The sequence below is a fragment of the Fundulus heteroclitus genome, chromosome 8 (genome assembly GCF_011125445.2).
Source record: "Fundulus heteroclitus isolate FHET01 chromosome 8, MU-UCD_Fhet_4.1, whole genome shotgun sequence".
Taxonomy (NCBI): domain Eukaryota; kingdom Metazoa; phylum Chordata; class Actinopteri; order Cyprinodontiformes; family Fundulidae; genus Fundulus; species Fundulus heteroclitus.
This window is the reverse complement of record NC_046368.1, coordinates 6781845-6808120: the sequence shown is the minus strand read 5'-3', so window position 1 is coordinate 6808120 and position 26276 is coordinate 6781845. Positions and strand designations below refer to the sequence as shown.

Sequence of the window (26276 nt, the reverse complement as noted above, 5' to 3'; positions counted from 1 at the left end):
TGACAGCAGAGGAATGGAGGATGAGGTGGACGGGTCGCTGCCTGAAGCTTAAATATAAATAAAAACAACAAATGCAATAAAAAAAAAAAAAAAATCCTGACTGTGTGTCTGCTGCAGCGGGAGCAGAACCTGGACATAATGAAAGCCTGTCGGATTACGATGGCGGATTAGATCACCCTGCTGGAGGCGGAATGAACTCTTTCACACATGAAGACGCTCACACTCGCACACAAACACCAGACAAAGTGGGTCACACGTCTTTGGGCCATCCCCCCCCCCCCCACTGTAACGAGCAATCCACTCACACCCACTTATCTACGGCGGCTCTGGCCAACGGGAGCCGGCCGTCTGGGTCATGTGACACTAAAACCAGGTATATAAGAGTGTGGATGGAGAGGCTAGGATGGCGGCTGGGTGCTGCACATGAAGGTGGTATTTAAATACGACTAAGAGCGGATGTGAGTAAAAGCCTTTATTTAATTGAGCGTAAAACAGGTTACAGCAACATTATTGGCAACAATCCCATATAATTTCTTAGTGGCTGATGATTACAAATGGAAGTTCACATGCAGTGGGTTTTTATCTTTTTTTTTTTTAGATATATATTTATGATGATGGCGATGATGATGGCGAGGACGACGACGACGAGCATTCACACCGGGTAGCTCCTGCCGCCTTTCTGTTTCGAGGGTCTCTCACCATCGAGCTCGGAGTCGCTGTCCACCATCGGCGGGATCCGGACCAGGATCTGACGGCGGTCCCGCTGCACCACCAGCTGCAGCTTCCCGCGGGACTTCTCGATCAGCTTGCCGGCGTCGCTCAGAGACAGGTTCTCCGTCACCGTGCCGTTGATCTGGAAGACGGGGGAAAAGTTAAGATCGGACCGGCCGGGTTTGTCTGAAAGCATCTTTAAATATTTAGCCGCAAAACTCGCAGAGAACGCGGCTAAAAACGTCCCCGAGCGGGATTTAAATGGATTTAAATGGATTTAAATGGAGCATCTGGAGAAGGGAGGAAAGAAAGGAAGCTGCGTGCAAAGAAAAATGGAAGGAACGTGAAAAAAGGGCAAGGAAGAAAGGACACGAGGAGCCGAGGAGGAGTGACAAGGCTAGAAGGAGGGACGAAAGGAAAGGAATGGGCGCAAATAAGGACATGAGGTAGTACCAAGAAAAACCAACACAAGGGAAGGAAAAAAGAAGGATAAGAAACAGAACAAAAGGAAAGGATGGGAAGAACAAAAGAAAGAAGAAAAGAACGAAGGATAAGCAGAAAGAAGGAAGGATAGAAGCTGAGACAAGGATAGAACGAAGGAAGGAAAGAATTAAGTAAAGAACGAGGGAAGGAAAGAGGAAGGACAAAAACCAAGGACAGAAAGAACAAAGGAAAGAATGAAGGACAGAAGGAAGCAAAGGAGAAAAGAATGAAGGAAGGAGTGAACAAAGGAAAGAAGGGGTAAACAAAGAAGGAGTGAACAAAGGAAAGAATGAAGGACGCAAAGAAGGAAAGAACGAAGGAGTGAACAAAGGAAATAATGAAGGATGCAAAGAAGGAAAGAACGAAGGAGTGAACAAAGGAAATAATGAAGGATGCAAAGAAGGAAAGAACAAAGTAAGGAGTGAACAAAGGAAACAATGAAGGAAGCAAAGAAGGAAAGAACGAAGGAGTGAACAAAGGAAATAATGAAGGATGCAAAGAAGGAAAGAACAAAGTAAGGAGTGAACAAAGGAAACAATGAAGGAAGCAAAGAAGGAAAGAACGAAGGAGTGAACAAAGGAAACAATGAAGGAAGCAAAGAAGGAAAGAACAAAGTAAGGAGTGAACAAAGGAAACAATGAAAGAAGCAAAGAAGGAAAGAATGAAGGAGTGAACAAAGGAAAGAAGGAAGGAGTGAACAAAGGAAACAATGAAGGAAGCAAAGAAGGAAAGAACGAAGGACTGAACAAAGGAAAGAAGAAAGGAGTGAACAAAGGAAATAATGAAGGATGCAAAGAAGGAAACAACGAAGCAAAGTGAATAAAGGAAAGAATGAGCAAAGGAAAAGGAAACAAGGAATAAACAGACAAGGGAGGAAGATGAGTTGAGAAGATGAGGAACTAAGGAAAGGAAACAAGGAACAAAGTCTAGCTCAATAAATTAGGATATAATCAAAAGGTTTATTTATTATGGTATTTCAACACTAAAAGTTACTCTTGTAATTTAAATTTACTACCCACAGATATTTCAATGGTTTATTTCTGTGAACTGATTATTGTGGCAGCCAATGAAAACCCTGAGTTCAGTTTGTCAGTAAACAGTAAAACTACATCAGACTAAATATTTTTACACAGAGACCATCATGGCTGACAGCTGCTCAGCAGGGCGCCACGGACCGCCTCCTCAGGGAGGAGAAGCAGCTAGAGCGGGTTCTTCAGAACGATGGATCCAATAATAATGATAGAAAGTTGAGTGGAAGGAAAAAGTGTGGAGAAGATCATAAAGTAATTTCTGAGGCGTGGACGGCTGCAGGAGTCAGATACGGACTAACTCCTCGCTCTTCAAGCAGAGACGACCTCAGAAACATCTGAACTGAAGAGAAAGCAGATGGACCGGTGCTCAGTGGTCCAAAGTCCTCTAATCAGGTCAAAGCCATTTTTATGCTGTCATGTAGAAATCAAGAGCCTGAATGAGTGGAGAACCATGAAGCCTGCTGGGTTTTATCGAGTCCAAACTCAGCGCCGACGTCTCCATGTTTGTTTTTGTTTCTTTCTGACAAGCTTTGAGATGCTGGTTTTATTTTCCAGGAGGCGTCGGTACCAACCCAGACCGCCAAGAGTACCCAAAGCTGGTCCTGTGACCTCAGTGCTGCTGCACTTGATTGGCCAAGAAACCCCTCAGGGGCTTCCTGCACGTCTTTCATTTAAAGTCCAGCTCTTTCAGTTCATTTTAAGATATAAAATATTAAAGAGCGCAATAACGCTGCAGTGGAGCTTTCTATAGCGAGCAGGATTTAGATAAGGCGCCTGGAAACAAAAAGAAAGAAAGAAAAAGAAATATATATGACACAAATAAGGAAAGGAGGACAAAAAGAAGGTAGGAAGGATAGAAGGAAGGAAAAAAAGAAAAAGAAAGAAAGAAAGAAAGAAAGAAAGAAAAAAGGAAAAAAGAAAAAAAGAAAGAAAGAAAGAAAAAAGAAAAAAAGAAGAAAGAAAGAAAGAAAGAAAAGAAAAAGAAAGAAAGAAAGAAAAAAGAAAAAGAAAGAAAAAGAAAGAGAGAAACAAAGAAACAAAGAAAAAGAAGGAAAGAGGGAAGGAATGAAAGATTGAAAGAAGATTGCAAGAAGGAAAGATCGAAAGAAGGAAAGATCGAAAGAAGGAAAGATTGAAAGAAGGAAAGAGGGAAGGACAGAAATAAAGAAGGAAAGAGGGAAGGAATGAAAGATTGAAAGAAGGAAAGATTGAAAGAAGGAAAGAGGGAAGGACAGAAATAAAGAAGGAAAGAGGGAATGAATGAAAGATTGAAAGAAGGAAAGATTGAAAGAAGGAAAGAAAGAAGGAAAGTTTAATAGAAGGAAAGAGGGAAGGACAGAAATAAAGAAGGAAAGAATAAAGGAAAGAAAGATGACGCAAATAAAGAAAGGAGGACAAGAAGAAGGTAAGGAGGAAAGAAAGAAGGAAGGAAAGATTGAAAGAAGGAAGGGAAGAAGGAAAGAGGGAAGGAAAGAAACAAGGATAGAAAGAAAGAAAGAAGGATAGAAAGAAAGAAAGAAAGAAAGAAAGAAACAAGGATAGAAAGAAAGAAAGGAGGAAGGAAAGAAACAAACAAGGACACAAGGAAGGAAAGACGATGCAAACGAGGAAGGAAAGGAGGACAAAAAGAAGGTAGGAAGGAAAGACTTTGGAGCAGCTTTTAGAAAACAGGACATGAATTAAATGGTGGAAAAACGAATGTTTCCAGGATTTATTTTCCTCTCCAGCTCATTTGAACCCAGACTTCATAGGAACCCTGAATATTATCAGGAGGATAAATGATGTAAATGATTATAAATGTTCTCCTAACAACTAAAGGAGCCGCTGAAAAACATCCATCTAACGTGACGAAACTATACGAGTTCCACTTTAACCAGACTACTGACATAAAGTCGTAGAGCCGCGCCCGTTTAAGCTCCGCCTTCTGGCCTACCTTCAGGATGATGTCACCCTCCTGCAGGTTCCCGTCTCTACCGGCGAGTCCGGTGCTGGTCATCTCCTTGATGAAGAGCTGGCTGCCCAGACGGAGGCCGTATTCTGCAGGAAAGTAGAGGTTCATCAGAAAAACACAGAAAGGTCCACAGAGCCAAATTTATACAGTCTGTGCAACAAAGAGCCCTGATTGGTCACATCAGACGTCAGACATCTTTAAAACCCAGAGAGCCTTGTTGGTTTTTCTGCTCTGCTAAATATTGTTTTACCCACGTTTGTTTTAATTGGTAAAATTAAATTAAATAAAAAAAACACACAATTTTGTTTCCATTGGTTTTAAGGGAAAAAAAGAGAAGCTTCTACAGTAAAAAAAAAAGTTATATATATTTTCTTGAACTCCATTATTCTTGGAGAAAAAAAAAGAAAAACATTGCGCAGTTTGTGACCTAATCATAGAAATATATATTCTTCTGCCGTGGAAAGCATGAGCACAAACTGCTTTAAAAAAAACAAAAGGACATTGTTAAGCTAAGCGTCGTTTGTTTATTTAAAATGTGTTGACGTTTGGGAACGACATGAAACGGTCAGTAAAGTTCCTGTCAGGGAGAAAACCTCCTGGTGAGAATAAGCTAACGCGCTAGCTGCTATTAGCTCGACACACACCATGTCCACGCTGCTCCCCGCCTTCGAGCCGCATGATTACGGGTAGGTGGTAGCCACTACTACCAGGATTACCCCATACTCTGGGGGAAGAAATATTAGAAAAATACAATAAATAGTGCAAAAAGAACTACTCTGTGTAATTGTTGGTGGTCCAGGAGCCGCTGTGGAGGGCCCAAAAGAGCCACATGTGGCTCTAGAGCTCTAGAGTTATGAGAAACAGATAATAAATTATTAACTCCAAGTATAGAGCAGGTCATGGATTAAAATCTATGAACTGAAGGTGCTAGCAGTCAGTTTCCTGAGCTTCCAACAGTAAAGAGGAGTCATTGTCAGATGGAGGATTTACTCCAGATGCAGGTATGAGGTTTAAAAGGTACATAGCCACGATATATGCTTAAAAAAAAGACCAAAAACCATTTGATCATGATAAAAAAAAAGTTATATACACTAAGCCTCCATCTTGATAATGTTTTAATGGTCTTTTTTGTGGATAAATAGCCCCAGCTCTGGGCGTGATTAGCAGATATAAATAGACGTGGCGCCATCTAGTGGCAGTACCACAGAACTATCATAATGACGGTTTGCTTAATTAATAAATCAAAATTAAATAATGCTGGACTGAGCCTGACTCTCTGCAATGCCTCGCAGTAAAGCAGCAGCTCAGCGTGATTAAAGACCAACCGTTATTAATTAAATAAACTGATCTACAGCAACTTTAAGAGCCTCATATCAGAACATTTACTAACATCAATCAACTCTGCGTCACATCTGAGCCTTGGCAGGTTTAGCGTCTGCTTCAGTGAACACCAACGTTCATACTGTAATCCCAGAGATATTCCAGTCTTTTCCCTCTTGGAATCTTTTTTTTATTGTTTTTTTCTTTTCACTGGATCTTGGAACATTCTGCATTGTTTCGCTAGGAGATGCTAATAGCCGTTAGCCGCTTCCGTGTTTTATCCCCTGCTGTGCATGCGCAGTGCGTACTTCCGTAATAAATACGAAAGGCTTTGTTTATTTATTTAACAAATTGAACAAAAAAACAACAAAAAAACACAATAACTAATGCCAACAGGACGTCATAATCTTTCATAAAAACTTTGTATGCAAGCGGAGTAAGCTACTGACATATAAATAAATTAAAAAGTCAAATAACTTGGCTATGCACTTTAAAAGGTTGCTTTATGCTTGACTCACAGACGCTCCGCTTTAATATGAGACGTGCGGACACAACGTCTGAAGCATTTATGCTTTGTGCAGCTCTTCTTCCAAAGTACCACTATTCTCCTAGACTCTAGAGGGCAGCGTTGCGCTCCTATGCCGAGCATGCTACACCCCCATTACACGTAGAAGTAGAAAACACGGTTTTTTTCCAACATTTCAGCCTCTTACTTTCTTCCAAGAGTGACGGTGATTTCTATCCAGGAACTGTTAATCTGTTCATCAGGGACGATCTGTTTGAGCCGAATCATAAAGATGTTTATATTCACAAACCTCCGGCAGAAGGAGCCGTTGTTTGTCGGCCATGTTTTTCTGCGCAGGACTGTAAGCGTAGTTAGAAATTTTCCCAGGTGTGCGGAGCGGAAACTTTTAGCCGTGCGGGAACCAAAATGGCCGAGGACCTCGCGGATGCGTCAACCAGGCTTTACAGAGATCCCATGTTGGGTTTGTATAAGCCTGACTGGTTTTATTAAGCAACTGATAACTGTGAGCCCCAGTGGGGTTAGCGGTGGGTTTCTTCTTACACGACATCTGATAAAGCAGCTTCTGTCGTCTCCCAAGTGTTTCAATTACAGAGTTAAATTGACTGAAACTAAACAGCTTTTCAAGTGGGTCGCTAAGTAGGAGACGTCATCGGAGTGTTTAAACTTAATCAAAAATACCAACAGAGGTTTAAAATGATCCTGAAACAAATCCCACTCCAGTTAAAGTTGAGAAATTTACAACTTCTGCACAACGAAGTTCTCCTGGTTTAAAAGTTAAATCCCATCTGGAGATGGCATGACGCTACAAATCCCTCCATTTTAACCTTTGCTCTCCATTAGGCGGAAAGAAAAATGTGTCATTTACATCACAGAAATCAACATCACCACTTTAAGACTGGATACAACTGTAGAAATGCTGTAAAAAATTGCAGTGAATCTAATCCTTCTCAAATTTAGTTACTTATATTCCGACTAACCTCGTTTTGGGAGCAGCTCTGGGAGCTTTAATCAAACATCTGAGCTGATTCCTGCTAATCTGTCAGCAGCCGGGAACCTAAACCAGGAGTCTCTCAGATGACCAGCGTCAGAGGAAGAAACGAGGGCTGGAAGCAGCTAATTAACCTCACTGATTTGTTTTAATGAGCAAACTGATGAAATCTCAGCACTGCTGTGGTTTTTCTTTAAGATCAGTCCCGAGAACAGCGGCGAGGAGTTGCAGACAGAAAGGTCGGGGAGAAAGCTGTTAAAACCAACATACGACATCGCTTAAAGGTTCTGGAGTGCTTTTGGGTGTCTGATAAAAGCGACTTTAAACAGCAATTATAAGAATTATATGTCCTACAACGTTTACATGCATCTATTTCATAAATTTCTGACCCAAGCTGTAGGATTAAGAAGCTTTTGCCAGGACAAAGGAGAGATTAAAAATAATGATTTAATGTATTTAGAACTATAAATGATCTTTATGAAATAATTTATGAATTTTAATACATTGCCTGAATCCACATTACATAAAACAAACTGTACCAAACAGTGAAAAAAGGCTCAATATCAAGTTCAATAGAAACACAGTTTTTCTTCCAATCATGTAGAGGTTACTACATCCTCCCAACCAATCATAGCCCAGACCCAGAAATGCTACGTCACCAAGCCCCGCCCCCTTCAAAGAGTCACAAGAGCGAGTCTTTTTTTTTTTTTTAACTTGCAGTTCCGATCAAAGGTTGGTTGAATAAAGGGCTGAGTTTAAATTCAGTGTTTGTGTTTATCTAAAAACAGGTCATAAACAACAGCATGAAATATGTTGAATTTTTTATTTTTTTTTTAGAATTATAAATATCGAAAAATATGATTTCTATTTTATCGTCATATTTTTATTTCCCTCTTTGTAATCCAGAGCAGGATCACCAGCGCTGTTGTGGTCTCTTTGTGGTGTGCCTGTGAGACAGCGCTGAGGGAATTGGAAACCCTCATGGCAGCTCTTGCTGCTGCCTCAATGCAGCGACTCCAGAACGATTAGTTTCCATTAAAGTTGCCATTACCACAGAAAAAGTCAACTGACTTGTTATCAGTCGGTTTTTGAAAGAAAGTCACTTTCTGAAAAGTCGCTAAATATAGCAACAAAGACGCTAAATGAGCAACAATAATTCTCCTTCCCCTACACTAGCCAGATTTGCAGCCATACAGGAAGTAGAAGGCAGTGCTAGATTTTCTGAATAAAATACATTTTAACATTTAATAATATTTAAATTCATTTGAATCTCTGATTATAGTCTGTATAAGTGCGCAAATCTAGGCTATGCATAATATAGGACATATATACATGTCATATGCTTTACATTGTTTTAACCTACAGTATATATACCGTATTATTCAGACAAGTCGCTCCTGAATATAAAGTCGCATCAGTCAAAAAATGCATCATAAAAGAGGAAAAAAATCATATACGATGCACCGGACTATACGCACTTATTTAGACATAACGGTGCTACGTGTTAAGCTAACAGTACGACACAGACACAGGACCGGGTAAATACCTCTCACTGCGCTAAACCTTTTTACTACATCATGATACAATGAAATCATGGACGTCTGGTCATCCTATTAGTTATACGGATAGTTTCCACAAGCCTAGAGCGCCCTCTTGTGGCTACAGACTTTAATGTTTACTACTTGGTTCATAACGGTCAAAATAAATTACCATTTAAATTTGATACAGAAGTCGCACCTAAATATAATCGCATGATCGGCCGAACTATGAAAAAAGTGCGACTTAAAAGTCCGGAAAAAAAACTGTACTAATTACATGTAGCGGGTCTGCAGCCGTCAGCACTCCAGACCTCTAAATATTTGGATTTATCAAAGTTTCCCTCCCACTTTGGGTTGATTGGTCACTAAAACACCCGGTAAAACTCACGGGAGTTGGCTGTTGCAACAAGGCAAGAATGTGAAGAAGTTCAATAGGTAGGAGACCTTGAGCAAGGTGGGGCTGGGCGATAAATCGATTTAATCGATTAATTCGAATTTACAATTCTTTAAGATTTCATTTTTGGAAAATCTAGATTTTATTTTGCCAATACACTCATTGGGTTTCCATGAAGAGAACATCATGTGATGCTGAATATATGTTTAGGCAAATGTATTGTCAAAATATTGTTAAGTGGAAACTTTTTTTACCATAATACGAGGTACTTCATTTACTTATTTACTTTTTTTTTTAACTTAGTTTGAAGTTCAGAAGTGCAGTGAAGCCTGTTCTTAGCTCAATGTGTAATACCACTAGCAGCAAATGTTTTGTTATATTTTCATTGTTTATAATGGCACGGCGGCCATCTTGTTTTACAAGCATGTTTCACAGCTTGTTTTTAGTTGCAATTTGAATTCAGGTCAACTCCCTGACGAAATGCTTGACATAAAAAGCAAAGTTTTAAGATAATTTCTTCAATTTATTTTTATAAAACAAAAAGGAGGGGGGAAAAAAATCGATTAATCGGATTTGGTATGATAAAATCGGAGATTTATTTTTTAATCCATATCGCCCAGCCCTAGAGCAAGGCACTGCAGTATTTAAATCATGGGAGTGTTTCAGATTTAAAAGGTCCAAAACGGAGAAGAGATTTAAGACCAGATTCTTTCAGCGCTACATTTATGAAGCGATCATTAGAGCGTCTGTTGGCGTCTCACCTTCGTTGGGATGGTTTTTCAGCAGCAGCACGTTCACAGGCTTCTCCAGAGCATCCACGTCGCGGGGAGGGCGGGGCAGTGGGATGGGCGCAGGGGGCGGTGACGGCGAGCGGTCCAGGCGGTCCCTGCTGGCGGTTCGCCTCACTGGCTCGTTGTACCTCTGGTCCCGTCCCCGCTCGAGGCTCGGCTCCCGCCTCGGGCCTCGTCCGGGGCTGTAGCCGTCCCGCCCGTAGCGCGAGTCGGGGCTGTGGGCGCGGTCCAGCGTGCGCTCGCTGCGGAAGCGTCGGTCGGGGCTGTAGTCGCGGTCGAGGGCTCGCTCGCTGCGGTAGCGCCGGTCGGGGCTGTACTCCCGCTCCAGGGCGCGCTCGCTGCGGTACCGTCTGTCCGGGCTGTAGTCGCGGTCCAGCGCGTGCTCGCTCCTGTAGTGTTGGTCGGGGCTGCGGTCCAGGGTGCGGCCCCTGCTGCCGTCTCGTCTGTTTCTGCGGTCGGGGCTCAGGTCCCTCTCGGCGCTCCTGCCGCGGTCGTAGTTGCGATCGCGGGTTTGGTAGCCAGAATCCACGTAGGCTCTGCGCTCCCTCTCCAGGCTGTTGTCCCGCCCGCTGGTCATGCTGCGGCGGTCCGGTTCGTAGTTGTAGTCGTCGTAGTTGTCGTTGCTGAAGACTTCGGGCGAGGGCGGGCGTGGCATCATATTGACTGGAACCTTCCTGGGTCTCTTGACGGTCTGCAGAGAAGAGGAGCAACACGTGAGAGAAAGCCTTTCGTTGTCTGGGTTCCTTTAAAAGCAGGGCTCCTACATTTTGTTACTTTTATTATGGGTTAGAGCAGGGGTGTCAAACTCATTTTGGTTGAGGGGCCGCATAGAGCTTAATCTGATTTTAAGAGGGCCACACGAGTAAACTCATTGCAAGATTAAATAGAACTAATAAAAGTGGACTTGTTGTTGATTTTTAAATTAAGTTAATTTTACTTTTACACAATATATTAAGAAAAGTATGTGCAATTTCAACAATACTTTTACTCAGTTAAATATTTACTTGTGCATTATGCATAAGAACTGATCACAGTGATTGTACAATGTTGAAAAACATTTATTCACATTTTTTGGAACTTAAAAACACTGTCCTGCACGACAAAATACATCAAACAGATAAAAATTAAGAAATTATTTCAAATCAGTTTTCCACATCTGAAGCTCAGTGCTACCATCTGCTGATTAAAACACAGCGCCCCTCGTGGACAATATAGGAACTGCAGATTTTCAATTAAACGAAGTACATGTTTTTTTCAATAATTGTTTAATCATTCTCCTTCTTTTATCTTGTCCACTTGTGAAAGTCAAATCTGATGAGCTCTTTGTGGCATCTTATTGCCACATTGCCAGACAGGACACTGGAAAAAAAAAAAAAAAATGATAATGCATTTAGCCACAGGGCCGGACTAAATTGTTTGGCGGGCCGGATCCGGCCCGCGGGCCGTATGTTTGACACCCCTGGGTTAGAACTAAAAGATTATGATGAAGCTCGGGGCCGATGCGGTTAAGTAGGTGTGGGGAAAATGCAATCTTAAATTTGTGAAGGATTAGAAAATGCCGACAAGCTGCCAAAGCAGAGACTGTCAGATCATCTATTAGGGCCATTCTATGCAATGTAGTTCTATATCGTTGCTTTTCTTACACCTTCAAATAAAAATCATTGTAGTCCCAGGATTAAAATATTCAAAATATTTGTGTGCTTTCTGTTTCCGTTGCTCTGAAAGGAAGCGGAAAACTAAAAATTAGCCTAGTGAGTTATGGGGAAGTTGTCAAGAAAGCTGCACTGCACCTCCTGTCCAGCGGGTGTCAGTAATAAGTAATCATTCATTTGAATCGTCAGTTGCCTAGCAATGGCGTGAAGCACAGAGCTTTGAAGATACCAAATGGAGCCTGAATTGTTGCTACATTTTAACAAGTTTAATAATAATAATAATAATAATTATAATAATCGTTTAATTGTTGAGGAACTCCAGCCCTCGTCCTGCCGTCGCAGGCCTGTGTTAAAACTAAGCAAATTATTAGTTTCCAAAATTCTCTCCTGCTCTCAGAGAAGACATTAAAGTAAATAAACACATCCCGTTTTGAAGCTGAGCTTTAATCTCAGCCAAGCCAATTTTCTTTAATTCAGTATGACATGACACACTGATTTAAACTAAAGATAAACCGGGTTTAACTAGCCTCGACCGCATCGTCAGACGACAAAGTGAGCTTGTTGTTAGCACAGCGGGAAGGGACGATACTGAAAACACTAGAGCACTTAGGCAATTAAGTGGTGTCTCGATAGTCCAAGGTGATATTTTTGATTTAAATCGCTCCATTCTTGCCTAAAAAGATTTAATATATCAAACTCCGAACCTCAGACCAGGACAGAAAAGAAGGAAGTGAGTAGCAAGGAAAGAAGGGAAGAGAAGAAGGGAACATACAATTAAAGAATGGAGGTTGGACACAACAAAAGGACAGAAAGAGATGGTGAGACTAAAAGATATAAAGACAGACAGAAGGTAGGAAAAACAATGTGAGAGAAAAGTAAGAAAAAAAGAAAGGAAAGGAGGAAATAAGAACAATGACAGAAGAAAATAATAGTTCAAAAAATAAAGGAATGAGGGAAGGAGAAAATAGGAATAAAGGAAGCACACAGAGGGAAGGATCGACAGAGAGAATGAAAGAAAAATAAAGAATAAAGGAAGTAAAGAAAGGACGAGGGAGTAGGACACAAGGTCGCAACAATAGGTGGCGATATAAAAGGTAGCATAAACAAAGGGGAAAGGGCACAAGGAAAGAAGGAATATTTAGATTATGGATTCAGACATACAAATATTATTGAAACATTTTATTTTAATAGTATTGAGGCCTGGAAAATACTGAACTTAAACTCCAGACTGTGTAGGATCTAAAGAAGTTTGACGCTGGTCTTACGATCTTGGCCGTTTTGCCACATTTCCTGAGGGTCTGCACGGCGAAGGAGTGAATCACGCCGTCCATGGGGATGTTGTTCACCAGCACGACGCGGTCCTTCTCACTGAAACCCAAAACACACACACCGACGAGAAGTCAGACAGGAGCAGAACCACGGCTGCTTCACACATTCACAAAGTACAACAGAGATACGCACAATAAGAGTCCCTCAGCGGGCCCTCCCGGCAGGACGTCCGACACCACGATGGACGTCTCGCCCGTCTCCTCGTTCGGGTTGTCCCGTCCTCCAGAAACTGCGATGCCAAAACCCATTTTTGAATCCTGAGAGCAGCAAAGAGAAATGTTTAAAGACAGGGAATCTGAATAGAACCAGCCAGTCCGTCTGTGTGCAGAATTCTAAACTAAACCAGTGCAGCTCCTTTATTTTTTTTTTATTCTACCTGGTATTGCTCCCCTTCGTCAGATTAAGTTAGAGATTTTATGACCCAGTCCTCTTTATCCCCGCTCTTCAATCTGTACTATATATTAAAAAAACAACAATTGACCGATTCCCTCCATCTCTAGCAGATGGCAGCTGAAGCACAGCGAGGGAGAGTTGGAGCGCAGAGACAGAAACAGAAGGCGAGCAGCCATTTTATTCCCCTTCCATCACAACAATAGATATTTTTCAAATGTACTAAATGGGTCAGTTCTTGAGCCATTTAGGAGGAAAAGATTTGATTACAGATAAATTAGATACTGAATTAAATGGCTAGAAAATTAAAGACAGCTAATTTTTATATTTTAAGCTCACAGTTGTAAATATTTGGCAAAAATGTTTAGAATTTCCTAATTATTTATGATTTCAATGTCTTTTATTTCATTCTTCTATGAGTTTCTTAAAGTTTTGTGTCATTTTCATTTCGTATCCTAAAATTGTTCTATTTTTTTCTCTTCTTGTTTCATTTGGTTAAATTTATACGAATATGAAACTTTGATAAGCATCCAGCCTGTATGAAATTGTGAATTAGCTGTCCTCTCAAAGTAACTCGACAAAATGCCATTGACGTCTACATCACAGGCAACAAAAGTGAGTACACCAGCAGGCGAAAACGTCCAGATTGTGCCCAAGGAGTCGTTTTCCCTCCCTGGAGTCATGTGACTCGGGGTCTCAGGTGCGTTTATCTTGCAGTTGTCGCTCTCTGGCAGTTCAACAAGGCTTCTCGTGGAGAGGAGCTCTCCAAGGTTCTGAATACAGTAAAGATGGCCGAGGCCAGTGGCGTCCAAACCATAGACAATATATACGTAGACGCGTCATTGGGCAGGTTCTGCCTATGCTGCGATGCGTCAGAGCGTCCGCCATCTTAAATGTGTCAAATCTGCAGTTACTCAGTCACTTAAACAGTATCAGAGGGACTTTAATCTCTGAATATACTACTTTGTATTCGTAGTATTTTTGTTTTTGTAATATTACAAGTTTATTTTCGTATCCCTTTAGCTTCATTCTCCGGAATTTATTCTCCTAAAGAATAAATAATATTTAAAATAATCTAACCTGGCCCTATAACTCCAGGAGTGAAATAATTCTGCAAACTGTGACTATTCTGGAAATGTTCCCTCTTAATTCTCATAATATGACGGTTTTCTCATAACATTATCACTTTTGTTTTTTTTGTTGCTCTTTTTTTACTTTATTGACCTAGGACTTTTATTTCTCATATTATTAATTTTATCTCTTTAATACTCCCCCTAAAAGTCTGTTCCTAAAGGTTCACATGTGACGGTTTTATGAAATAATGAAGACCACAATGTTTAGTTTTAGAGGCAACACAGGCTATATATATATATATATATATATATATATATATATATATATATATATATATATATATATATATATATATAGCCTGTGTTGCCTCTGCAGCTTTAGTGTGTCCAGTTTTGCAACATGGTGCAGCCTTAGTTTATAGAAGGCAGATACAAGTAGTGAAATCAGCCAGAATACATTTCCATGCAGCACAGGAATGAGGCATCTTCTCTGATTCATGTTCACAAAAACAAGAAACTCAACTTTTTTCTGCCACATACAATATGGCGGTGACATTGACGTGCAAACCTGTGCCCTATGACGCGTCTATGTATATGATGTCTGTGGTCCAAACCTTTTACCACATGGGCCCAAACCATCAAGTCAAGAATGTTTGAGGACAACCAAAAAACCAGAACCAGAAAAATTAGACAAAATTTAAAACCATATTTGTTATATTTATACATCTGCAATGTGAAAACAAAGCAGGTCTCCTCTCTGCTCTGACTGCATGCAGGGCTTACAGGACGAGGCAGATGCCTGTGAGACAGCGCTGAGGGGATAGGGAGACCCAACACAGCTCTAGAAGCTCTTTTAAGACAGTAACGATAGACAAGATTATTGCGTTCATGTGAAGTTGCTAAATAGGCAAAAACACAAAGAAAATAAGTTTTTGCGTTGAAGTTGCTAAAGGCAACATTGTTTTAATACATTTTGTATTCATTCTGAAGGCGTGGCGGCTTTTATTTTGGTGTGGCGGTGCGCCACGATCAGTTACATGTAGCGGAAACCCTGATTCCTGCTAAGTTTAAGGTGATCCCAACCTTTGGACGTCATGGCCAACCTCCTCCACCTCCCAACAAGATGTAAAAACATTGGTTGTTAATATCAGCCCAGTTTTATACATGGAACCAGTATCAATGCAGAGTTTCCCTCACTGTATAGAAGCCTGGCGGGCCATCATGCTTTAGACCAAAACATAAAAGCGTTGTTTCCGTCGGGCAGACAGACCAAAAAAACAAAATGCTGAACAGTGCTACGTGCTAAGCTAGCATGTAGCTAGACCAGGGGTCGGCAACCTGCGGCTCCGGAGCCGCATGCGGCTCTTTGATCGCTCTGATGCGGCTCAGGTGTTGAAAATAATTATGTCGCGGAGCCACAGGCAGTCGTCAATGCTGGCTGACCAACACTCCTCCTCACCTGTTGGTGGTGGTAATGCACACTGAAAAGATTCTTGCTCACCGTCAATAAACTCAAGAAGAAGAAGAAGAACTGGTAGTTCACTGGCTGCAGTGACATAAACACAGCGAGGCTGTTTGCTGGTTAATGACAGGAGCTCGTTTACTTTCGCAGATGTGATTAAAATGTGTTCGGATTAAAAGGAAACAAAGTATTCTGGATGAACCATTCATTTGGGCTGAAAATCAAATAATCCGACCATGATGTGCGTTTACTCACACCAAGCTTTATTCAAAATAAAAACTCTGACATTAGCAGAGTTGATGATTTCCATAAAACAACAGCAGAAGTACAAGCGCAGAGGTGCATTGGTTCTGGTGCGGGTCCATTCTGTTGCCCTTATGTGCAGCGTTATTTCATTTAAAATTTCAAAAGGATTTTGTGGCTCCCAGTGTTTTCTTTACTGTCTGAAATGGGTCCAAATGGCTCTTTCAATGGTAAAGGTTGCCGACCCCTGAGCTAGACAGTTTAGTTGGACAACAAACTAATGCTAGCTGTTACTGAGGGACACAGAAAGCCCAATGGCCGGGCGCTGCTGTCCTAAACTCACTGCAGCGTCCTGCTGCGGTAGCCGACAAGCTTCATGATTTCATTTTCCTGCAGGACTTGGTAGCGGTCTACGTTGTTGTCAAAGCTAACAAGGTACCTGACCTGAACCCAGAGGAGGGATCAATGCGTTATTGTCAAGAGGACGATGAGACACCCGAACCAACAACGCAGTCCAGCTGGAACCTGCTACTAATAGAACCCGTGCTTCCTGAATACATCGGCAGCTGGACGCCTCCGTGCCACACTGCACTGATGCAGTAATTCCTGCAAAAAGGAGCCCTGATTACATATTAAGGACCCACATTTATGTGTTAAAATAGCCTCGTGAGACCATCCTGATCTCGCGAGCTTTCAAGGTTTCACTCGCAGATCAGTCTGGCTACTCTCCGTTAAAGAAAATTTGGAGCCGTTCACCAAACGAACGTCCAATCAGCGTTGGCTTTGAGGCGGGTTGAGGTGTGACGCAACGGGAAGCGCGTCAGTTCAGTCTAAAGAACATGGCGGCTTCAGCCGATGAAACTAGCGTTAGCGTGGCTATCGAGCAAGTTTTATCGGAATTACAGAGTATTTCTTTGCTGAGCTAACGAGCCTTTACCTGCAGCAGCAAGAGTAGCTTGGCTTGTGGTTGTGTTTCGTCGTCGCTCGTAACAGAGCGACGACGAATCTGATTGGTTCATTTGGCCCGTCTATCACCAACATAGGCCAATCAGCTAACCAGTATTTTCGCCCCTTCCCAAAATTACTTCAACGGAAGGTTTCCAGATGGATATGCGGAGCAAATCTATCTGGCGGAGTCAGGTAAGTGTTAAAAACCCTTTATTATTAATTTTAGCTGAACGCACTAACCATAAAAACAGAAAAACACTCGACATATATCCCTCTGTGTTAATTAATCTATAAAACGTTCAAATTTAACTCGTAAAACATCCATTTCATGGGTTCAGCCTCTCGTTTGAGCTCCATACAGAGATGTCGAGAGTCCTCGCATCTCTGGTTTCATCACGCAGGGAGAGCGGAGGTGACTCCAACCTAACAATCATCATCATGCCAGGCGAGTTAAAACCCAATGAGGGATGTTCTGAGGGGACAGGGGGTATTAGCGAGACGCAGCATCGGCTAATGAACGGCAGGAGTGAACGAGTAGATGGACGGGGCAGGGGAGTGACAGCTGGCCGCAGGAGAGGAGGGGGGGGGGGGGGGGGAGAGACATGCAGAGGTCACATGCCTGCAGCAGAAAACCTTTTTTCCTGCATTAAATCCGCCTTTCTGGCTCAGGCGAGCGGCTGCACGGGACAACGAGCTCATCAGCGTGATTGCCTGGGCGCCGCTGGTCGTGTGCACGTGCTCCCAGAGCGCAGCCCGACCGAAAGGCCGCTGGTGGCGCCGCAATCCGACACGTTCGTGTGCGGACGCTGCGTTCACAAGTGGAAACGAAACACGCACGGTGGAAGGAAAACACGAGGCGCTGAAGGACCCATTTGTTCCAACTTTTGGGGCGAGTTCACTTTGCTTTTTTTTTTTTTTTTTCCTCCAGACGACATCACAAATAATTCAGAGGCACTCGGAGCGAAGCGGGCGGAACAACGGCGTTTGTGTTTCTCTGCTGTGAATAATGGAAAAGCGAGCGTGGGTGAAGGTGGGACTCACTCTCTGCAGGGTCACGGTGTACTGCTCCCACACCGTCTCCTCCATGACCGGGTTCTGTGGAAGAGCACAAGGAGAGCAAAGATTACCGAGGGCGCTCTTATTTCAGAGAGCAGATTAATAAAGCCTCTCCGTGACGTCACCAACAAAGCCCGTTTATCATCCTCGGCCGTTACACAACCAGGAGGAACCAGAGGAGCAACCACGGCCATGCTGGTAGACGTTCCACCAGAGATCTCAATAAAAACTGCAAACAGTTTAAGTCTATTATGCACTAATCAACACTTTAAAGCGCTTTTTTTTTTTAAGTTTAGAAGAATAATGAAAGTAGAGGATGTATAAATGTTAAAGTTGTTGCTTTTTCATCGTCCTTAGAAAGAACAGAAACATTTAATCGAAAGAAGCAGACCAGACCTCGATGAATCCTACAAGTCAGCATCAGCCACACAAACAGTGTTTCTGCAGAGCCTTGTAGACACTAAACAGTTCGGTAATTACTTTTTTAGGTTGGATGGATCTCTGTCCACCGGGGAATTGGTACACCTTTATTTATAAAGGCCATGTTTGGGCTGCTGCACTGCAAAAACGGACCAAAAAATAAGTAAAATGTTGTTAAAATTTGTGTTTTTGTCCTAGATTTGACCAGGTAAATAAGATTATCTGCCAATGGAATGAGTATTCAGACCCCTAGAATAAGATAATTACACATCTTGCACTTGAAATAAGATGATGGAGATGGATTGTTCCTATTTTAAGTGCAAAAATCTTATTCCACTGGCAGATAATGTTATTTACCCGCTCAAATCAAGGACAAATACAGTCATTTTAGGAAAATTTTACTTATTTTTTAGTTCCGTTTTTGCACTGTGCCCACTTGCCTCTGAATAAATCACACGGAGAAGCCTGGATTGGATTCTCCTCGTTTCCTCGCACAGAACAGGGAAAAGAGGCTTTTGTTCCCTCGGCGTCTTCTAGGAACATGTTGCAAAATGACCTGAACTTATATTGCATCGAGTATTTTAAAGTTCAGGCTGAGAGCACTAGAGACGACTTCTCCAAGTTGTGACTCTTTGTCTTCATTTGTACATGATTTTGTTTGTGTAACTTTTGCTGCCTCTTGGCCTGGACTCCCTTTAATAAGAATTTCTTAATCTCAGTGGGACTTTGCTGGTTAAATAAAAGATCAAATAATAAAATAAAAAGTTATTTCCAAACTTCTTTTTTTTCCCCCCAGTCTCTACGAGACTCTGGAGAAACACTAAGTCTTTATGCCCGGAAAGGTACGGACAAACCGTTTATTCTACTTGCTAAAGAGCAGAAACCTGCATTTTTTACAACAAAGTGCATTTTTTTAACATCTTAATGTGCTAGCGAGTAAAAAAATATATTTAGTTTAAGAAAAAAAAAAAAAAAGTAATTTGATCTGACGGTCCATTGCATGCTGAAGCATAAACTCCTGCTCCCTTCATGGTGATTAAAGAAATTACCTGATAATAACCAGTTCTCAGAAGAGAAATCTATTTTTAAAAAGCTATTAAAAGATGTAAAGCAAGAATATATATACATATATATGAAGAAAAAATTAATAAATGAATAAAAACGGAGAAAAAGGAAAATATGAAAAAGGAAAAATTCAATTGAAAGAGGATTTACAAAACTGCACAGAAATCTAATTTTTTTTTTTATCATTTTGACCATGTCACTAAAAGCAGGAATCCTACATGAGGAGTCCGAACGGCTGGTGCATCAAAGCGGCACCGGTGTGGAAATATAACGGGACCCGCCGGTACCACCGGCTCTTAAACTTCATTTTTATCAAAGCGACCCAGAAGAATCAGCTCAGCGTTTTGGTTTCAGAGTTACTGACGGTCTGAACCCACAAACGGTAGCGCCGCTAAAAGGGTGAGAACTGCTTCAGGTAAGCTAAATAAAATAAAACCCTGCAGACTTAGAGCTGAAATTTACGTATAACGCAGGTAATTAAATTAGGTTTAACTAAGCTGAAATTATTAAACTTTTTTTTTTAACTCCTGACCAAATCGGCACTTTTTAAACCCCCTAACTCTCCCGTTTCTGCTCATGCAAATCAAACAAAGCCTCCATGACAGCGTCTCGGCGGCGTCCAGCTGCGTGGCTCGGACCCAAACCCGGCTGGATCGGCGCCGCCGGCAGCCGGACGGAAACTCACGAGTCCCTGCAGGATGCGGATGGTCTTGACGGCGTGCGCCCATTTCCTGTGGAGGCTGAGGACGGTCTTCATGGTCGGCGGCTGCCTATCGGCGTCTGTCCCCGTTCAGCGCCGGTCCGTTGTGCGCCACAGCCTCCTCCATGGCCACATCTGCACAAACCACCACCAGCAGCAGCAGCGGCAGCAGCAGCAGCAGCTCTCTCCCTGCATCTGCCCGCCTAACTGGCTTTGACGTAAGAGGGATTCTGCTGGCCTACATTCAGCACAAATCCCACCGTCTGCAGAAAGTGTAAACATACAAACGCCCCGACTTCTGTGCAGGCGTGCTCCGATTAAACACACCGACATCCTGATATATAAAAAAAAATAAAATAAAATCGAACTTTTAGAGCGGGGCTGCGCAGAGATCTGCACCGACGCGGGACCCGGAGTTCGACTTTGCTGAATTATTTCAGAGGAGCCGCTCTGGGATTCGGGAAAGCCACGTCCCTGGCATGATTTAAGACAGAAGCTCATATTTTCTGATCTGCAGGCCGCCGTGGGAGAAGGATCGGAGCAGACGCAGACTGCTGGGCGCCCACGGGACAGTGTGCATGTAAAAATGGAGTCAGACTGTGCAGCTCAGACATCCCCGTTCATGCAAACATTCATCGGTTCTCCAATCAGGGTCAGGCTGGGGGAAACGACACAGAATCTCAAACTAAGGAGCCCGTTTCTGGAGAGGTCTGTGCTTTGGGTTTTCCACTCCTGTCTCTTTGCTCTACGCCATCCGACTGACGGCCGCTCGGAGGCAGGCCTGCCGGGAAAAGTCGGAGTCTCCGGAGCGAGGGGGCCGTTACGTAACACGCCACAGACGTCTCCCCCCAACGACGGAGAGGGCTAAAATACCAGAACGTAATCACAGGACGTGACTTTAAAAACAAGCAATTTACAGCAGGGCTGGAGTCATTAAGACGTGGATAAACCGGTTAGTTATAAAGCAGGAAAAACAGGACAAACGGCAGGAAATCCATCCATGTAAGGATTCCTCCATTAACCCGATTGATATCTGGGGAGTAAATGTGTTAAATTACATTTTAATGCTTTGTTTAGAGTCCAGAATCTCTGCCAAAACGGCTTGTTTTCAGTCAACCAGCCTTCCAACTTCCAGCTATATGTTGTTAATATACTAGATATGAGAAAAAATACAAGTTGAGATTACAGAAGTAGACCTGAAAGTCTAAAAACTAAAGACTAAAGTATATTTCAAGTATGAAAAAGCTCATTTTCAAGCAAAACTTTTAAAAACATTTAGAGGCTTTTTGGCCACGCCCAATAAACTAAGTCACTACCATATATGGACGTTATGAAGCTTTTTTTTTTTTTTTTTAATGGGAACATGTTGAACGGATATGTGGTTGATTGTTAGGGAGATTTTCTCAGATTGAGAGAAGGAACGATCCAAAGCTTTGGAAGGAGGACAATGGCTCCAGCAGGAAGTCAACAGCCAGACCACAAGGCCAGCATGAGAGTAAAGTTTATCAGGTGAGAAACTGTTTTCTTTTAGAGCAGTTTCTACACTTCATGTCATCTTTTGGTACAAAACAGATCATTTTAGGAAATAAATCACTGACCACCTCGCTGAAACGTTCTCCTCTTGATAATCAACCTCAGTTGTGACCGTTTTTTCCTCTCCGTGTCTGAGCCTAATGAAAAAGACCATCCGCCTGCATATGCAATCTGATTTCATCTCAGCATTTTATATCTGCTTCCAACCACCACATGTGCGGCATTAGCTTCAAAAGTCCCATTCTGGGGCTAAACAACCCCTTTGTGAGATAAACGACAGCTAAGAAACTTCCAGGATTTGAGTGGCATGACGTACAAAAGTAGAGTAGCGCAGGAGTTAAACCTTCGTGAGTAAAACAGACGTTTTATGTGGACAAAAGTGAGACTTGCACACTTCATGGTTCCCCAATATAAAATAGTCTGGTGAAACAGCTTTTGGCCAGACGGGGTTCACCACAGAGCGCTTTTAAATCCCTTTGTAGAGTGCCAGTTGGTTAAGTCTCTGAGCTACTCCACTAAGCTGTAATGATTTCATCCTCACCAGTTAAGACAAGTAAATTTTGCTATGCATGCTTACATTTTAGCTAGAGCTGCTTTCCTGGCCATGGAGCTACGCACTCAACCTAGAGTTTGGCATTTCAGATTTATATTCACTCATCTGCAACTTTAGGATGTTTTTTTTTTTTTAAGTTATTTTACATTTTGAACAAAAAAATGAAGAAACTATCTAATCGCAACCTAAAAACACAGCGGGAGGAGAAATTTGTAAAAATGATAACATATGCACTTTAAAGCAAGATATCTAAATCTGAAAAACTATTTTGAATTTTTATTAAGTTCCACAAATGATTTCCAAAACCCATAGTTTGGCAGACCGAGACACTCTGGATTTTTCCTTCAGTTCTTTTCAGAAATCGGTCCAAATAAAGAAAGTACAATCTAGAAACATCTAAAGCGAGTTTCCTCTGTAAAGACTGTAAAGACCATGAGAGCTTCTGGTATGAGTTCAGGAGTCTTGGTGTGGCGAGAGATGTCTGGGTTTCGTTTATGATCCCCATCAACTCAATGACTACATCTCAGAATAGCAGATCATTTATTTTAAACTAGTTTCTATTAGAGTTTATCTTTAATAAGAGTAACAGTTTTCACAAGGAGGAGAAGGGAAAGACAGAAAAGCGTGTGGCTCTGAAACCGCTCCATGTCCTCAGAAACATTCTGCCACTCTAGCTGTAATCCAAGGCGGCTTTAATTTTACAATTTATTAATGAAAACAAACTAATTCTACACAAAGGAGGCAAATATCACATCTGGATTCAGTTTAGATGGGAGAATGTTTTTCTGGGAAGTCAAATTTGACTAAAACAAGAGCGGAGACACAGGAGAGGCGTAATTATCAATCAGCAGCCCTTTTAATTCCACCCACTATTGTGACTCTGCAGCTGGAAACTGAAGGCCTCGGGTCCAAAGAGTTTCAAAACATGTTGCTGGCATCAAACTCCAAATAAATACATGTTTTGCATAAATGAATGTTTAAATAAAATCACATTTCTGTGTTCCAGTGAACTGACATCAAATCCATGTGAGGGTGTTAACAGAAGCAGCTTTTGTAACAAAACTCTGGGTCAGAGATCAGATTGGATCCTCCTGCTGGAAAACATCATGAGCAACGAGCGTTAAAAACCTAAACCTGAGAGTTTAGGTTCAAACTATCAGCTGTTGATTGGCTTGCTTCTTTAAACGCAACCAATCAGGACAACTTTCCTCCCAGAAGCTCTGGATGCTGAGAGGAAATAGTTGTGCAATGGCGCCCTCTGCTGGAAGTAAAGCTACATTACCGCCAGGAATTTCAGATAAAAATAAAAATAAAATAAAAGTAAAATAGATAAATTGAAGGAAAGTTGAAACAGAAGACACTCCATTGTTACCAAATACTGCAGATGGAAAATTAATAAGAAAAAAATAAAGGAGAAAAAAATGTTTTGGCTACAGAAATAAAAATAAACAAATACTGGATACAGAAGAAACCATTTAACAAACCCTTATGGAGGCGACATGATTTAAATTTAGATTTCATAACTTCTAATCCCATACAATATTCAAGTATTTCACTGATTTTTTTTTAAAAGACCATCTTCTTTTTAAATATTACTTCTTACAAAGCTTGTTTTACACTGAAAATCTACATTAAAAGGCATCCTTAAAACAGTTAATGATTTATTGAATGTTTACTCAGTTTGTGATAATTATTACAGAATTTCTTTTTTAGGTTTTATGCTAATTTAGTTACAGTTCTGATTGAAAGACAGTTTTCTGTTTACACAAGCAATATACCATTTTAACCCCTTCAAAGTGTTGTCCTGGAAGCTGCTTTTAAGAAACTAAATTTCTTTACAACATTTAGCTTTATAGCTGGATTATTCTATACTTCCTGGGGAATGTGTAAAAATCATTTGAAACATTTATCCTACTTGTGAATATTGGAAAAAGACTATCTTTAAGTCTTTGTCTTTTTGCATCTTATGAAAACTACCTGCATAAAGGTTTATTTAAAATAATACCTGTCAGATGGGGTCCACTTTGAAAACAGAACCGTATCTGGACAAACCTGGACTAAATTAGTCTACATTTATTACAGGTTACTTTAAAACTGTTCAATAAAAATATTTCTTTATATTCTAAACCCCACAGATTAAGTCCTGATTAAAATAACAAATGTTTTCAGAAAAAACCCTCAGAATAAGACTATTTCATATATTAGGCCTGAGCCCATTGCTGCTATCATACCAGGAAGGGTGCGGCGGTTTCAATACTTCAAAAATGTAATATTTAACATCCTTTTACCAGCAAAAGTCCCAGAGTGACCTTAATTTTCTGGTATAAACACATGGAAGCCCCTCAGCACATCTGGCTGAAATAAGTTAAAACATTTTTCCTCACACAAGCAGAAAAGGCCAAATCTGCTGCTTTGAAATATGTCTACTCACACAAAATAACAATTAAGAAGTGAAAACAAAAAGTAGCTCCACCCTTAATTCCTATTATCTCAGTTGGTAAACCGAGTTGAACAAGATATTTTTTCTTATATCTAAAATATTTGAGCATAAATAGCATTTTATAGCAACAATCTGGCACATTTTCTTACGAAAACCTCTCATGTGACATAGAAAGAAGTTATTTTATTGCCATTTTGACTACTTTACACAGACTTTTTACTTTGTAAAAAAAAAAATGCTACATAAGTTATATAAGTGAAAACAGGTAACGGAGAGCTTTTTATTTATTCTTGTTAGCCATTTTAACCATCTTAGATGGAGTAAAGTTGTGAAATAGTGGAACATGAGTAAACTTGGCCTGGATTATTAAATACTGGTACAGTAAGGGCCCCTCCGTGAGCTCATCCGGACTCTTCTTTGTTACCTTTATTTATCTTAAATGTTTCCCAGATTATAAACAGTGTTTTGTTTTTTGTTTTTTATGAACGTCAGCGGGGAACTAAATCCATTTTGGACCAGAGCTGATTAGATCTTAGCCTCCGGACAGACGCCAACTTCGGGGCAGGTGCGGCAGGATGCAACAGGCTTCAGCTGGGACCCATAGGGGGGGGAAAACACACGGAGCATTCCCGGTTCCCCTCCACCCTAAAAAAAAAAACATCCACGCCAAGCTCTAGCAGCTCCCCACGCCATACCTCCCCACCCGTGGAGCTGTTTAAACCCACCCGGTTGTTCTGAAACGGAGATACTCACGGTTAACGTGCGGGTCTGATATCTGCTCAGGGAGAGCAGGCCCCCTCCGTTCACTGGCATCGCGCACTTTGAACCGTCCCGGACCGGTACCGCTGCTTCCCAACCGAACTGCCCTAACTGGGTGAAACGTTTCCGGGTGGCACCGTCGGCCAAAGTGACGGATAAAGTTAAAAATAAAATAAAAAAAATTACAAGTTTGTAGATGTTTTGGCTGCTTCTGCTTGACTTTAAATCACGAACTTCACTCCCTAAAAAACGTTAAGAGCCAAAAAAAAAAAAAAAAAAAAAAAACGGCCGGGGAGGGGAGGGCTCTCGGGTCGATCCGGACTGAACCAACGCCACCGGCGGGGGGGGACAACGCTTTCACAAGTAACCAGAATAAACCAACTCGACATCAATGCCGCCTTAAAGTCAAAACATTTGTTCTCTTATCACTTAATAGTCCGTTTTATAACATTTAAAAACGATACCATAACGTTTAAATACATATACACAGAATTTGTTTGGAGACCGTTACCCCCGCTTGGATGGACTAGTCCGAATTTCCCATTGATTTTTTTTAAGCAGCCTGCTGTGAAGCTCCCAGGCGGAAAGAAACAAAAAAGTATGACACAGGAAAACAACATCTGAGCGGTTATTTCATCTATTTTTAGGCAGAATAAAAATAAATCTCTATCACAGACACAAATCACCGGGTTCAACTCAACTGTATCGAACGAAAACCAAAACTGCAACACAATGCATTCAAAGTATTTAGAACTTTTTACACTTTGTCACATTTATGTCCAGTTAAAAACTACAAACCTCAACTTATTTTATGATGAGTTCACGTCATAAAGGCTAAGTATACTTTTTAACTGGAAAAGAACATGTTCTTTGATTAAAAAAAAAAAAAAACATCTGAAATGTGTTGCATGCCATTTACC

General features: G+C 41.4%; 1 protein-coding gene across 5 annotated transcripts in view; it reads right to left on the bottom strand.

The window, feature by feature from the left end:
• The window catches only part of tjp2a (tight junction protein 2a (zona occludens 2)), a 67979-nt gene that overhangs the window by 16840 nt on the left and 24863 nt on the right, over window positions 1-26276 (bottom strand). For 3 of the 5 annotated variants that reach the window (XM_036140021.1, XM_036140017.1, XM_036140018.1), the window contains exons 3-8: window positions 17872-17925; window positions 12847-12971; window positions 12651-12753; window positions 9704-10424; window positions 4159-4262; window positions 700-853 (exon numbers count right to left, since the gene is read on the bottom strand). In XM_036140021.1, coding sequence (XP_035995914.1) covers window positions 700-853; window positions 4159-4262; window positions 9704-10424; window positions 12651-12753; window positions 12847-12971; window positions 17872-17925 — 1261 coding nt within the window. Of the gene's footprint in view, window positions 1-699; window positions 854-4158; window positions 4263-9703; window positions 10425-12650; window positions 12754-12846; window positions 12972-17871; window positions 17926-20056; window positions 20401-25350; window positions 25619-26276 lie in introns of those variants that run through there. The other 2 variants (XM_036140020.1, XM_036140019.1) reach the window with 2 other exon arrangements.